At 39.2% G+C, this 15,165-nt stretch overlaps 3 protein-coding genes across 3 annotated transcripts; 2 read left to right on the plus strand and 1 right to left on the minus strand.

Moving 5' to 3' along the window:
- Positions 1-218: 218 nt before the first annotated feature.
- Positions 219-1,853, plus strand: LOC104775762 (uncharacterized). Its single transcript, XM_010499681.3, has one exon. The coding sequence runs from the start codon at positions 885-887 to the stop codon at positions 1,656-1,658; it is 774 nt and encodes a 257-aa protein (XP_010497983.2). The 5' UTR covers positions 219-884; the 3' UTR covers positions 1,659-1,853.
- A 1,706-nt stretch (positions 1,854-3,559) lies between these two features.
- On the plus strand, positions 3,560-7,285 carry LOC104775770 (fasciclin-like arabinogalactan protein 18). The gene is made up of 3 exons (XM_087451239.1): positions 3,560-6,237; positions 6,744-6,887; positions 6,977-7,285. Exons 1-2 carry the CDS (start codon positions 4,899-4,901, stop codon positions 6,812-6,814), a joined length of 1,410 nt encoding a protein of 469 aa, XP_087307365.1. The 5' UTR covers positions 3,560-4,898; the 3' UTR covers positions 6,815-6,887; positions 6,977-7,285.
- Positions 7,286-8,429: 1,144 nt separating this feature from the next.
- LOC104775785 (lysine--tRNA ligase, cytoplasmic) lies at positions 8,430-12,168 on the minus strand. Its single transcript, XM_010499713.3, has 15 exons — positions 11,787-12,168; positions 11,630-11,705; positions 11,431-11,496; positions 11,168-11,333; positions 10,981-11,074; positions 10,810-10,895; positions 10,605-10,708; positions 10,451-10,513; positions 10,168-10,293; positions 9,690-10,069; positions 9,429-9,585; positions 9,188-9,331; positions 8,870-9,082; positions 8,729-8,786; positions 8,430-8,639 (listed from the first exon to the last, which is right to left on the minus strand). Exons 1-15 carry the CDS (start codon positions 11,915-11,917, stop codon positions 8,614-8,616), a joined length of 1,890 nt encoding a protein of 629 aa, XP_010498015.1. The 5' UTR covers positions 11,918-12,168; the 3' UTR covers positions 8,430-8,613.
- Positions 12,169-15,165: the final 2,997 nt, after the last annotated feature.

Raw genomic sequence — 15,165 nt, forward strand, 5'->3', positions numbered from 1 at the left:
GACCCGAAGCCAATAGTACCCGAACTAAACCGCACCTATATATTAAGAAATATCTAATAAGTTCTATTTTTCTAAACTCGTTTAACCAAACTTGATTGGGTAATATCCCAATCTGAACGGTTATCTGAAGGTCCACTCCTACTAAAAATAGGTTTGCACAAATAGTCTGTATATACATTATATATTGCAAATCTGATTACAAATTTAGTTTTTGGAATTAATCCAGAGGTATGTACGGGTCAGAATCTAGTTTAATTTTACAGTGATTAGTCATAATTTCAGGGGTTTTGTGGTCAACATATGTTTTTACAACTAAAGTTTGTTATAGAGAGAGAAGAACAGAGTGATCGTCAAAAAAAAAGAGAGAGAAGAACAGAGTAAAGCCCCCCAACCGAACCTGAAGAAGATAAACAATTAAAAAGACTTTCGTTGGACTCTCTCCTTGTTGTGTCTATCTCTCTCTATCTATCTATCGATCTCTCTTTATGTATATATAAAGACAGAACAAATCAACCTCTCCTTCTTCCTCTTCTTCAACCTTCCCACGACCCAACAAAATCTCTCTAAACGCACCACAAAAAATCCAAAAGTCATCCCTCTCCCTCCATTTTTGGACGACCGAACACAAATTTTATTTTCTCTACCGGAAAAAAAAACACACAATTTGTGTCAAAAATTAAACGATTGGGTCCTCAGCTTTTCTCGATTTTTCTTTTTTTGGCATCTCTTCTTCTTCTTCTCGCCGTCGCCGTCACCGGAGATTAGATTACTCCGTGGTGTTTGCGTTTTGGCCTTTCGAAATTTTCAATTTCTTTGTGATACAAAAAAATTGAAGCAAGAAGAAGAAGAAGAAGCAAGAACACGATTCAAGAAAATAAAAAGAAATGAACAAGACGACGTTACGTTACGATCCAAGACAGATCTCGAGGCAAACGAAACCGTCAGATACACCATCGTCTTCTCCTTCACGTAGTCACCGTAGACAGCCTTTACTCCAACGAAGCCTCTCTTCCCCTTCTCCTCGAGCCACTTGCGGCGGATCCACTCCCGCCGAGTTCTGCGGTGGTACCACCGCAAGTTGCGCCGCCGTTTGGTGTTGCTGTCCCTGCGGACTCGTTAACCTCCTCGTTCTCGCCATCTACAAAGTCCCTAAAGGTATCTGCCGCCGCGCTATCCGTAACCGCCGCCGTAAACAACTCGTCAAGAACGGCATCCTTCCGCCTCTTCCCACTGACGAGCGGCGGATGCAGAGGGTTTTCCAGAACTCCGAGTTCGCTATTCATCCCTTGGATAGCGAAGACGTCTCCGAGGACGACGACGACGATAATTTCTTGGATCTGAAGTATATCGGAAAACCTATAGCGGCGGGGTTTACGACGGAGGAGGAGGAGACCGATGAGGACGACGAGGCCGTGCTGGCATTGGAGAAAGAGATGTGGAATAGGTTTTACGGCGCCGGGTTTTGGAGAAGTCCTTCACAGAGGGAATCAGTTTCGTCTCCGAGAGTTTCAAAGTCTCTTTCGTCATCGCCGAGACCTTCGTTTACTGAAATATACAGGAATAGGGATATAACGATTAGAGGCGGCGGAGGAGCTACTACTACTAATACGGTGGTGGCGACGACGACGACACCGAGAGCCGTTAGGCATTTTGATTAGGGGAATGTGAGAGAGAAGGCTTTATCATGAAACAAATTTGTTGTCCTTTGTTAATAGTTCGATATATATTGTGAGAGTGTTGTTGTTGTGTGTCTAAGCTTCTTCTTCTGCCTTTTGTCAAATCTTTGGTGTTGTGATTTTTTAATTTCCTCGATGGTATGGGATTGTATGATCGTCAAATGTGAATTTCCGAAACTGAATCGTGTGTGTGATGGAGTAATTTGTTGATCTTGATCGCAATTAGTTTTGACTAAACTACTCCAATGTTCGGATTTGATGTGGGAGTTGGATTCGTTAAGACCAATTTCAAGAATACTAATATGAAAAAAAAGGATACAAAACAAAACTATATCAGAACCGGAAATAACAAGATAAACATCGAATTAAGATGTTTACTTTGGTGTGTGTTATCTATCACTCGTACCACAAAAGGTATCATCAACATTGATTAGGTGATTGGTAAATATTTAGTGACACGGAGTAAAATAGTAAGATCTAGACGGTAAAAAAAAAAAAAAAGTGGGAGTTTTAGAGTTTATTAATGGGAAGCTGTCCTTTTCATTCAAGGGGGGTTTGAGAGAGAACTTGTTTGTAGGTGTGTGAGGTAATTATGGGGGGACCACGGAAAAAAATCACTTGTCATTAGTGTTAAAGCATTAATTCAGGTGTTGGCTACCACTACACCCACCTCTTTCTTCTGCATCTCTCTAATTACACTTCTTTCCTATTTCCATCTCTCTGTGTTTTTTTTTTTTTAGTTTTATCTGCTTTGTTGTGTTTCAATTGTCTTTTTACTACACTCTCTCTCACTAATTCAGCTTTTGATGTGACCCTAGTTCATTTATTTTATCATTTGGTGAATCTCATGTAACTGTTTTTTTTCTTTTCAGATCTTCGTAAACAAAATAGATTACACTTAAAAAGAGAAAAATAAAGAGTCACATACCAACCAAAAAAAACATATTTTTAAAATTAATCTGTAAAATATGGCTTTTTTTTGTGAATTTTTTTTTTTTTGAAGACTGAACAACCACACCATCCCCCAACCATTGATTGCTAAACTAATACAGTAATACTACAAAAAAATCGTAGATGGAAATCGTATTTAAATGAAATCGTGCGTGTCTTGTATTGAAAGAAATGCTGGAGGATTCAACTTATTATATAAGATAATGTTTTTATTAAGAATGTCTTGGTTGTTATTTTGTTGTTAATATAAAAATCAGGAGGGTTTTTTAAAATGTAGTATTATTATCTTTCGGCTCTTTCGGCAACACTTTAGTTAATTTATACTTGGACCTTAAATTTTCTTGTTATTCAAAGATCCGAATATTTTATTTCTTCAAATGAGAAGCAAAAGGTAATTCACCTAGGTGGGACGGTTACGAAATTTTTTTAAGTTGGTGACCTCGGAATCTTCGATAGTCATAGGTTTTATATAGCTGTAATTATATAACCCATTCTCACTTTTTTTCTTACGATATATAGGTTTCAGTTTGGCAGAATGAACTAAATGATTAAATGAACATGATCATGAGGATAACATAAGGGTATATAGATGTGGTAGAGACGATAACCGAATACAAATGTGATTCAAGTTATGCATCCTAAGAACTTAAGAAGTGATCCTCCTTATTAGGTCAATAATGTCAATGCGTGTATACATAGGTTGATTCGTTCATTGCCAAATCGTTTAAAGCTCATAACTCTTTAGAACATATCCCTAGGGCCTAGTTTTCTTGATAAAGATTTCAGATCGTTCTAGTGAAAGAGTTAAGCCCGTAGATATAAATCAGGGGCCAAGCAAATAAGATAAACGAGACTTTGAAATAATGGGTTTTAACTTAATTCAGTTGGGCCTTAAAGCTTGTCTTCTTATCAGGCGGGAACAATGAGAACTCGCGTTATCATTACAAAGTTCGAGAAGTAGTCTACGAAACAATTTGCTAAAAGAAGCTGTCCATGATTAGTTGATTTGGTTGGACGTAAGTGCACGTGCCAAGTTGGAGCGCGTACGAGTGAGTATAAAACAGGTAAGTGGAAGGAAATTGAGGGTGGGACATTACCCGATTCACGAACATAGCGTAGCAACCAAAAGGTGTGTCTCTGTCTATTAAAAAAACTAAAAATATAAATGATGGTTGTAGTATTAGGTCATTACACCGACAGCTCCAATTCAAGACACGTGTTCTTCCTTCTTCTTCGGCTTCTATCTTTGCTTCACATGTCTCTCTTCTTCTTCTTTCTTTATTTATTATGTTTGGTTGGGTTTCTTAATTTCACTTTCAATTCAACTATCACACCACATCATTTAACTATAGAAGAAGACAGACTAATTAACTACTAACATCATTAACTATAGAAGAAGACTGACTAATTAACTACTTTCCCCTTTATTATCATCTTGTTGTATTCGCGCTGATTGTCTCAGTCCTTCGTATGTTAAGAGTTAAAGACTTCGTATAAAAAAACTTAAAAGACCATCACTTTCACTCTGACGTATGTTACAGTTTACGTATCTATACAGACAAATATTTACTAAATGTTATGTTCTTAACTCAAATCACAATTACTTTGTTTTACTATCCTTTCGGGATATCGATTGTAAAGATTTTTTAAAATTTGAGTAACAAATCATTTGTTGCTGTAAACTATTATGACCATTTGATTACCTAAATAGCGGTAAAAAAAAATCAACAAGTTAGTTATTCACTTGCGTAAGTAGAAATTCCATCTGAAGAGTTTAATAGTACTAGTTTGTTCTGACAGAGTAATATACTTCCATTTATTACAAAAAAATAGTTTTATTAATAAAGACAAAAAAAAATAAAGTGGTGTTTGTTTGTTCAATGATTATAGTATATAAAAAAGATTGAGCCGATAAAAAAAATTAATACTACTCCATAAAAAGGGTTGATTAAGAAGAGACGTACAGTAGTAAGAAGCCGAGCCGAGCCGATGCACAAAAAAAGTCAGAGCTAAAAATAATGAATTTTATTTTGCTTTCAGACACCGTGTGGTCCCTACCACCAGCCTGTCCGAAAACCCAAACCTGTTTTGATACACAAACAAAACATCTCTTTGATATTTCTCTATCTCTCATCTCTTCTGTCTCTCACTCTCCACTTTCCAATCGCCGACGATTTAACTAAACGTACTAAATTCTCATACAAACAGCTTTTTGTTTCTCTCTTATCAATCACTTCTTCTACAAAGAATATTTCAATCTTACAGAGCACCATGGATCGTTGTATCTATGGTTGCTCCGCCATTACTCTCTTCTTCTTCTACTTCATCCTCAATGCATCCGCCCTCGAATCGGGTCACCACAACGTAACCGGGTCGGGTCACCACAACGTAACCGGGTCGGGTCAAATAAACTCGAACTCCGTCCTCGTAGCTCTCCTCGACTCTCGTTACACCGAGCTAGCCGAGTTAGTCGAGAAGGCTCTTCTCCTCCAAACCTTAGAAGACGCCGTCGGTCGTCACAATATTACTATTTTTGCACCTCGCAATGAAGCGCTAGAGCGTGACCTTGACCCGGATTTTAAACGGTTCTTGCTCCAACCAGGTAACCTCAAATCTCTCCAAACGCTTCTCTTGTCGCACATTATCCCCAAACGAGTCGGGTCAAACCAATGGCCCGAGGAGAATTCGGGTCGTGTTAAACACGTCACGTTAGGGAACGACCAAGTGCTGCATTTGAGTAAACTCAAAGGAACAAACGGAGGAGGAAAGAGATTGGTGAATTCCGCTGTTATCACCCGACCCGATGATTTGGCCCGACCCGACGGGTTGATCCACGGTATCGAACGGCTTTTAATCCCTCGTTCCGTTCAAGAAGATTTCAACCGACGGAGAAGTCTCCGATCAATCTCCGCCGTGTTACCCGAAGGAGCTCCTGAAATCGATCCGAGAACTAACCGTCTCAAGAAACCCGCTTCCGCCGCAGTACCCGCCGGATCTCCGCCGGTGCTTCCGATTCAATCCGCTATGGCTCCAGGTCCTTCGCTAGCTCCGGCTCCTGCTCCGGGACCAGGAGGTGCTCGCAAACACTTCAACGGTGATGCTCAGGTCAAAGATTTCATCCACACATTGTTGCATTACGGCGGATACAACGAAATGGCCGATATCCTCGTGAATCTGACGTCACTCGCGACGGAGATGGGTAGATTAGTGTCTGAAGGTTACGTACTCACCGTGTTAGCTCCCAACGACGAAGCTATGGCGAAATTGACGACGGATCAGCTTAGCGAGCCCGGAGCTCCGGAGCAAATCATGTATTACCACATTATACCGGAGTACCAGACCGAGGAGAGTATGTACAATTCGGTTAGGAGATTTGGGAAGGTTAAGTATGAAACGCTGCGTTTTCCTCACAAAGTTGGGGCTAAAGAAGCTGATGGTTCGGTTAAGTTCGGTTCAGGTGACCGGTCGGCTTATTTGTTTGATCCGGATATTTACACCGACGGTCGGATATCGGTTCAAGGGATTGACGGTGTTTTGTTCCCGGAGGAGGAAGAAGAGTCGGTTAAGAAATCGACCGGTTCGGTTAAGAAAGTTGTTCAACAAAGAAGAGGTACGTTTCATTCATCTCCTGTTTGATTCAATTTTGTGTATAGATTCGGTAACATTAGTTATGTAGGTGAATTGATCTAACAATGTAGGTTCATTGAGTTTACTACAACATTTACCATATTGAGTGACTAATTAGGCTTTATGTTTGTGTCATGTTAGAAAGAAACTGTTTTGGCTCAAAGTAATTAGTTTTCAAGATATTATTTGATTATTCCTATAATCTCTGGCGAATTTGGGTTGGAGTAATTAGAATGAGAGATTTGTGAGGATTATTTCAAATAGAAGAAAGAATCAATGGAAGCTTCTTCACATTACCTAATAAAAGCATCTTCTCACGTTTCTAAACTTCACTTATTATATTGAGTTAATTAACATTATTGATGAATTAGCTTTTTTGTTTTCCAGAAATATTTTAATTAGGTGACAGGAGATTGTGATTGTGATTGATTGTGATCATGACCTAATAATTAATTAAAAGTTTCTTTATTGATGGGAAAACTAAAACAGGGAAGTTGCTGGAAGTAGCATGTAGAATGCTTGGAGCTATTGGCAAGGACTCATATCTAAGCAGATGCTGATGGAATTCACAAACCCGGAAGAGATTTATTGAAGAAAGATCTCTCAAGTGTTATATGTATACACATACGAAAGGTTAATATTTGCGGTTAAAGTTTCACTACCGGTTAATTGCATCGTTAAAAATAAGTGAACTCATAGTTTTTTTTCGTGTGTTTTTGCAGGTTCTTTGGAGAAACAATGAAAAGATTTAGAGGGAAGAGCAAACAAAAAAAAAACACAAGAGAGGAATAAACATCAATGTTCAAAGCATATTTCTTCGATGGAATATGAAAGAGGGGTTTGTTGATTTTTCTTTCTAATATAAAAAAAGAGTATATTTTTTTGGGTGGGGTTTTGAGTTTTGGGTTATAAATACTGTAATTAGATATGTGAACTTCATTTTTTTAATTGATTTGGTGTAATGAAAGATGAATCATAAAGTGGGGAACAAAAGAAAAAGACTTGAGAACCCACCACCATTATTTTCTTCACTCGTAAATGATCCCTTTTTTTCTTTCTTTCTTTTAGTTGGTCTTTTAACTAAGTGAATGGTTCTGGTAAATGGTAAGTAAAATTACACTTAACTGGGAATAATGACATCATTATATCATCAGATACAAATTTGTACTTGTTGTTCTAAGTTCTAACCATTTTTTTTAATTCTGAGTAATTTCTTAATACTCGGTTTGTCAACTGGCAAGTAATATCATTATAATATTATTAAAAGGTATGACTTTTTTTTTTTCTCTTTTTCTTTTTAATTTATAGCTAATACAAAATAAAATAAAAAATAGAAGGTACTCCCTCTGTTTCACATAGTTTGGTATTTTAGAGAATAATCTATGTTTCTCAAAGATTGATGTTCTGAATATTTTTGATAAATTTTTGTTTTAATAATTACTGATGTTGTAGAATGTATGGAGTGGGAAAGTGTGAAAGTAAAAAAATATCAGAAAAATAAATCATGAAAGGTCATAAATAAAATAAAAAAATCATCAGAAAACAAAATTAATCATATATTCCTTTTGTTTTAATATGTGTGTAAAATGCTAATGTGATAGAGAGGAAGTATTTGGTAGGAGCGATGATGAAACATGTGTTGGAGAGAGGAGATGAGTTGGCTTATGGCTGTCTTGTGAGATATTATTATCATGAATTGAGACCCAATTACAACACAAAGCTTAAAGCTGTATGACCTATCATATTCAATCGATGACTTTTTTTGGTTTGTTCCCCCCCTTCAATCCTTTTAGTCTAAACAAGTTTATCAACAACACTAGACCATTTCAACCACTTAAACAATAATAACCTGTTTATTAATTCAGAGTCTTCGGTCTAGATAGTAGATATGATATCATATTACAATGGAGCGGCCACATTTTAATTTTGGCTATATTCTCTCTTCCTTTTTAACTAAAAACGCACCGCACTTGATAATAATGTTGAACGGTGGCAAAGAAAAATGGCCCACACACACACACAATAATTTCGCTAGAACTGTGTTACTAGTCTGAGTTGTCTCCACTCGTATACCCACCATAGTTTACTAAATGTAGAGTAGCGATCGGTAGGTAAGCTCTGGTTATACAAAATACATGATACTATGATATTAAAACAAAATAACGCTCTGCAATATGAAGTCAAATCACGGCTAAAAAACCAATCAACGATTGCAAAACGTCTTACGAAAGTTTCTGATAATAACTAATTGGTAACTTTCCTTTTTTGAAAAATAGGGTCTGCAATTACAAGTAATTTGAGAGCAAATGGACTACCAAACTTTAAAAGCTTAGTGTGAAAACTTGTGCAGAATCTCTCCTCAATTCTTCTCTGTTTGCGAAGGAGCTGTAACATATTAAAAGACCAGGTTTATATAGCAATCCTGAGGGAAAGATTACTAGTCGATTATTACTAAATTACAAGTTAATTCATACCTTTAGCGGCTGCTGTCTCGTCCTGTGGTGGCCTCATCGCAGGGAAGAGAATAACCTCCTGTAACAATATTCCCAATCATGAGTTTGGTAAAAAAAGAATTTAGATCATTCACAGAGATACATTTGGAGGTAAGAGTGTGCCTTGATGTTCTGTGAATCAGTAAAGAGCATAGTAAGTCTGTCGATTCCCAATCCCCAACCACCTGTAGGAGCCAATCCGTATTCTAAAGCATTGCAAAATGTCTCATCTAATGCCATCGCTTCATCGTCTCCAGATTGTCGGTCCTTGAGCTGATCAGCAAAACGCTGGCGCTGTACCACAGGATCGTTCAGCTCCGTGTAGGCGTTGCAGAGCTGTGTGGTCAAGTCATAACATGTTAGTCAAAAAACACTCTTAAAAGACAGGAAGCAATGAATCAAACGTTTCATCAGTTTTTTGCATTTTTTTTGTTTGCTTACTTCATGTTGGTTGATGAACAGCTCGAATCTCTCTGTCAAAACATCATTCGATCTGTGCCATTTTGCCAATGGACTCATGATCTCGGGATGGTTGATGATGAAAGTTGGGTTCACACATGTCACTTCCAGAAATTCACCAACAAGCTGCAAAATAAAATTAAAAAACCGGCAATATTTCAGATTTAATTTTTTTATCCTACTAAATATGCTAGAAAGGAACGAGTGAGACAGAAGATTTTACTTTATCTAACAGACGAGCTGTTGTCTGAGGAGGAGGGCATTTGACATCAAACCTCGCACATGCATCAATCAGATACTTGTTAGCCTCGTCGCTAGTCAAGTCTTTTGGTATATTAAGGTTAGCCACCTTCTCTAACTCTCCTATCATCTCAATCCTCCTACAAAAACAAAAATTGGGTAGATAGATTATGACCAAATGAAAGCTCCTACAAAAAGCTTTATTCTAAAGGTTAGTTTAATCAATGAAGATGTTGTCTCAAACCTGAATGGAGGTGTGAAGTCTATCTCGATTGGATCCTTGTCATATCCATTAGCATGATACTTGATTTTATAACCACCTGTTAATTCCTTGACCATGCCACTCACCATATCCTCAGTCATTGTCATCAGGTCATTGTAGTCTGCGAAAGCCATATAGAATTCGCAAGTGGTGAACTCTGGATTGTGGGTCAGGTCAATTCCCTCGTTCCTGAATTGCTTTCCTATTTCGTAAACACGATCCAAGCCACCGACAATAAGTTGCTTAAGAAAGAGTTCAGGTGCGATACGCATGAACAGCCTCATATCTAGATCATTGTGATGTGTCACAAAGGGACGAGCAGCTGCTCCACCAGCAATTCTGTTCATCATAGGTGTCTCGACCTACATAAAACTTCAGAATATCAAATGCAGGAAAGAACACTCGAACCAGCGACAAAATCAAAAGAAGCTAAAGATTTTTCTTGCGAGAAATTGAGAACCTCCAAGAACTTTCTACTATCGAGGAATCTGCGGATGTAGGAGATGATACTAGCTCTGGTCTTGAATATCTGACGAACCTCCACGTTCAACATGAGATCAAGATAACGCTGGCGATATCTCAATTCCTGACAATAAACAAAGACATCAAACGCTTGCTTGGATAGAAACAGAATAATAGAGTCACTAGAATCGAAGACCGACAAGTCCACCACAAAAATAATAACATTCAACAGTGTAAGAGGCTATAACAATCTTTATAGGCCTTTGTAAAATTGATAATACCTGATCTTTCAGAACATATGCTTCAGGATTTCTCGTATCACCTGGAACCCAGGTTTCAGGTTTCTACATTTGAGCATAAAAGTGAAAGAGGTTAGTTTAAAACAAGTAAGGTGAATCGTAAGGTGTTATAACAGCCCCAGAGGATTAACTCTACCTGCACATTCACATTATCGGCCTTTCTCGGCATCATGTGGAGGCAATGAGAAAGAAGAATAAATGATCGGGGGAAGATACTCAATTCTCCTCTCTTACTTTTTCCTGAAATTAGAGTATAGCGAACAGTGAATAGGAAGTTGGGAAAATATCAAACTTCAATATATATATATAGAGAGAGAGACAGAGACAGAGACTGCACAAACCTGGATATCCAGTGACTCCAACGATATCACCTCTCTTAGAATTCGAATGGAGCTTACAAAATTCGGCTTCATCCAATCCTGACTTACTGAAAGGATAAAAGGCAATAAATCTAAGTAATTCAGCATTAAGTTTTTTTTCTTTCTCAAAAATCTGGTAAACAAAGGATTCACCTTGCATCAGCCATAACTTGAACCTTGAAATCTTCACCATGCAGATCGTAGAAGAAGAGCTTGGTAGAGGAAGATCGCTTGCTCATAATCCGCCCTATCAAAGTTCAACAACCAAAGAATCTCCTTTTCAATAAGAAGGGCAAGCGGCGTTTCAGAAACTAACGCATATAGCAGCTAAAAGACATACCAGCAAGAGAAACTTCAGCATCTTCAACATGATCCCCATTGTTCAAACTACCATACTTCACAATGTATTCAGGAATTGACATTGACACAGAAAACTTATGAGGGTATGGATTCTCCCCTTTAGCCTTCTCAGCCGCAAGATATTTCAATCTGTTCTCATGGTATTGCTGCAACAACAAAAAGAAAAAGAACTCTTGATTCATACCTACAGTACATGTAAAAGCTGCATCGCATAAGATAAAAATTAATCAAACGGATTCATACCGTTGGATCCATCTCATCATCATCTGCAGCCACTTGCTTCTGGCTCTGGGAGCTTGCCTTTGGAGGCTGCATCAATCAAAATCAAATCTCATTAACTAGCAAACTTGAAATTTCTCGATAGAGATGCTACCAAAGAAGATAATTCAATAATCTATGATAATTTCCCCCAAAGAATGTTACGAATCAGAAGAGTGCTTACTTGTTTTGCCTTTTCTTCCTCCTTGCGTCTCCTCTCTTCCTCTTTCTGCTTCAATTTCAGTTCCTTCTTCAGAGCACTACAATCAAATCCGATACAATCAAATTCCGTACGAAGATTCACAAAATTGTAAAAGAATAACAATCAGAAGAAAACGTACTTTTTACTCCGAGGTTCAGAAGCATCAGCAACGGCAGGCTCAGCAGCAGCAGCGTTCGAGGTGGTAGAAGAAGAAGAATCCATGGCTAACTCAGATAACGCTTTCGTGGTTTGATCAGCGGAACCTTCCATCGCAACGGAGATTCCAAAATCCAGATGATAAAATGATCTCTCTCCTCAGTGAAGTAACAAGATAGAGATTGTTCTCAAGGGTTTGTGAATTTTTTTTTTTCAGTTTAATGAGGTAAGACGGCGAAGAAAAAGAGAAGAAACAAGAGACTTGGTTTAGGGTTTATTTTTCCTTTACGCAGATCCAGCCCATTTTAGCCAAGTAGGGCTTCTTCAGTTTATTCTCTAACCGAACCGGTTCTTCTTAACGTAACGATTTTAATACCAGTATTTAAGATCTAAATATTCGGTTATAGCCTATTTATTTATTTATTTTTTATTTTTTGACAACAAAGTACCGTAATAGCTCAAACGAACCAATTACAAGGAAAAATATTGACAAAGATAACTTGATGCGACTACACTCTAGCTCGACGTGCCATCTTATCCGCGACACCATTCTGTGAACGGGGATTAAATCAACAGCGAAAGATATGAATTCTTTCTTATCATCTTCAATCAAGTCCAAATATGTTTGGAAAGCAGGCCACTCGGAAAGCGAAGACACCATCTTCACCAAATCAGAACAATCAGTGAGAAAAACTACTCTCTCTTTATCCGTACTAATCATGCACCGCATTGCCCAGATGAGTGCTTCCACTTCTGCATGGATGGGTGACAAGCTTCGACGAGAATTAGATGCACCCATAATGGGAGACTCCCCCTCAGGGGGAATGCAATGCCATCCTCTACCGATAAACTGGTCAGACGTCTTCCAAGATCCATCCACAAAACAGCGGTGATTTGTTCCATATCTATCAATCACAGTCATTGTATTGACTATGGAACCAGGAATCTGGCGAAAAACATCCTGAGACGGCGGTCCCGATCCCTCCTCCTGCGCCGAAAACCAAAGTTTTGCTTCCTCCTCCGCTATCTGCAAGACATCTAGTGGGTTGGAGTCCAAATTACTAAAGACTTTATCATTTCTGGCCTTCCAGATATACCACAGAATCCATGGGAACACATCCATCGAAAAACCCTGCTGAATTCTCCAAAATAGATAATCCATGTTTGCATAGATCGAGCCTGAAGGAAACAAGTCCGGGGATGTCGGGAAGGAGGACAAACCCCAAACCTGCTTAGCCAGAGGACATAAGAAGAGGGCATGATTGATTGTCTCCTCCATCCCCCCACAAAGTGCGCATTCCGGATCACAACCCAAACCAAGGCGCCACAAATTAGTTGTTGTCGCAACACAACCCGTAATTGCTTGCCACAAAAAATGTTTGATTTTTGGTGGACACCGAAGTTGCCAGACAAATGCCTGAAGAGGAACAATATCCGGACCGATAACAAGATAGGCAGTCCCCAGTTTCTGACGCAAAGCTTGATACCCAGATTTAACGTTGTACATACTATATTTTGTAAAATGCCAACCCAATCTATCCGGTGTGGGGGAATTACCAAGAGGTAAAGCTGAAATAAGGGTAACATCCTCCGGCTCAAAAGAGATCAAAAGCAAGGCCAAATCCCAGGAGTGTGAGCTCCTGTCAATGAAGGTTTCAACTCTGAGCGTAGGATCAGCTGGCGATCCCGAACGCAATGCTGGTCTCGGGGATTTAGGAGGAATCCAGGGGTCAGACCATACTAAAATAGAATCACCGGATCCTACCCGTTTAATGAGTCCTTTGTTTACCAGAGACCGAGCAGATACAATACTCCGCCATTCATAAGAAGGGGAGTAAGATTTAATTGGATCTAAAGGATCGGAGTGCCTATAATATCTTCCTTTAAACACCCGCGCAAATAAGGAGTCTGGAACCAAAATCAACCGCCAGAGTTGTTTAGCCAACAGTGCAGTGTTAAAATCATCCAGACACCGAAAAACCAAACCTCCCTCCATCTTATCAATACATAACCTGTCCCAAGCAACCCAGTGTAAACCTCATGTTTCTCCAGAAGCACTCCACCAAAAGTTAGAGATCGCACTCGTAAGCTTCCGTGTAATTTTTTTTGGGAGTCGAAAACAAGACATTACAAAGGTCAGAACCGCGGTAGCCACTGATTTAATCATTACCTTCTTCCCCCCCTCTAGACAGCAGCCGAGCAGGCCATCCACCAGTCCGCTTTTGCAGTCTATCCTGAACAAAGGAGAAGATATTAGTTTTTGACCCACCAAGGCTTTCAGGGACACCAAAGTAGGAACTCATGCCACCCAAAGTGGGGATTCCCAATACACCTTTCAGTGTCTCACGCAAAACCACATCCACTATGTGGCCAAATTGAAACGCCGATTGAGTCTCTGAGATCAGTGTTGGCAAAAACGTTCGCAAACGTTGACACAAAATCTTCGAAATAATCTTGTAACCAACATTGCATAGACTAATAGGTCTCCACTAAGACATCCAGGTCGGTTTATCAACCTTTAGAATTAGGCAAATATTTGTCATATTTAATCGTTTATCGAAACCACCCTCCTGGAAAAAAGTGTCTACCAAAAGTTTTAAGTCAACCTTGACTGTGTCCCATGCCCGTTGGTAAAAGAGCGCCGTCATACCATCCGGTGCAGGGGCTTTATCAGGGTGCATCATAAATAAGGCCTCTTTGATTTCTCTTTCTGAGACTGGTCGCATCAATGTCTCATTATCCTCACCCGTGATGGACGTGTCCACCTCAGCCAGTGTTTCCTCAAAATCTGTAGGATTCATGGATGTGAATACTCTTGAAAGTAAGATACAGCTATACCCTTTACTTGAGAGTCCTCCGTAACCCACTGTCCAGCTTCATCATGAAGCCCTACAATAAGTTTTTTAGCTATGCGTTGTTTAGTCTGGGCATGAAAGTAACTAGTGTTTTGATCCCCAAGACGCATCCATCGACTCCGACTTTTTTGGTACCAGTAAATCTCTTCATCCCGATAAGCCTCACGTAGCTTCCAAGTCAGCTCCGAAATAACCTCAACAGAAACACTATCATCCTCTTGGGCGATCGCTAACCTACTCTTTATTTCCTCGATTGTCTCCTGACCGTATGGGACCTGTGCTTTCCGCCACTTAGATATTGCCTGTCGACACTGAACTATCTTATCCATTAAGTTTCCATTTGTCCCCATCACCCCAGAACCCCATCCTTCTGAAATAACGCCAAAGAAACCCTCTTTATCAAGCCACCGCCGGTCAAAGCGAAAACAACTCCTCAAGGGAAGCTAAAACCGGTTTATGATCCGAGGCGACCATTGGTAAATATTCCGTGAAGGAATCACTGAACAA

The sequence above is a fragment of the Camelina sativa genome, chromosome 1, assembly GCF_030686135.1.
Source record: "Camelina sativa cultivar CO46 ecotype springtype chromosome 1, ASM3068613v1".
Lineage (NCBI taxonomy): Eukaryota > Viridiplantae > Streptophyta > Magnoliopsida > Brassicales > Brassicaceae > Camelina > Camelina sativa.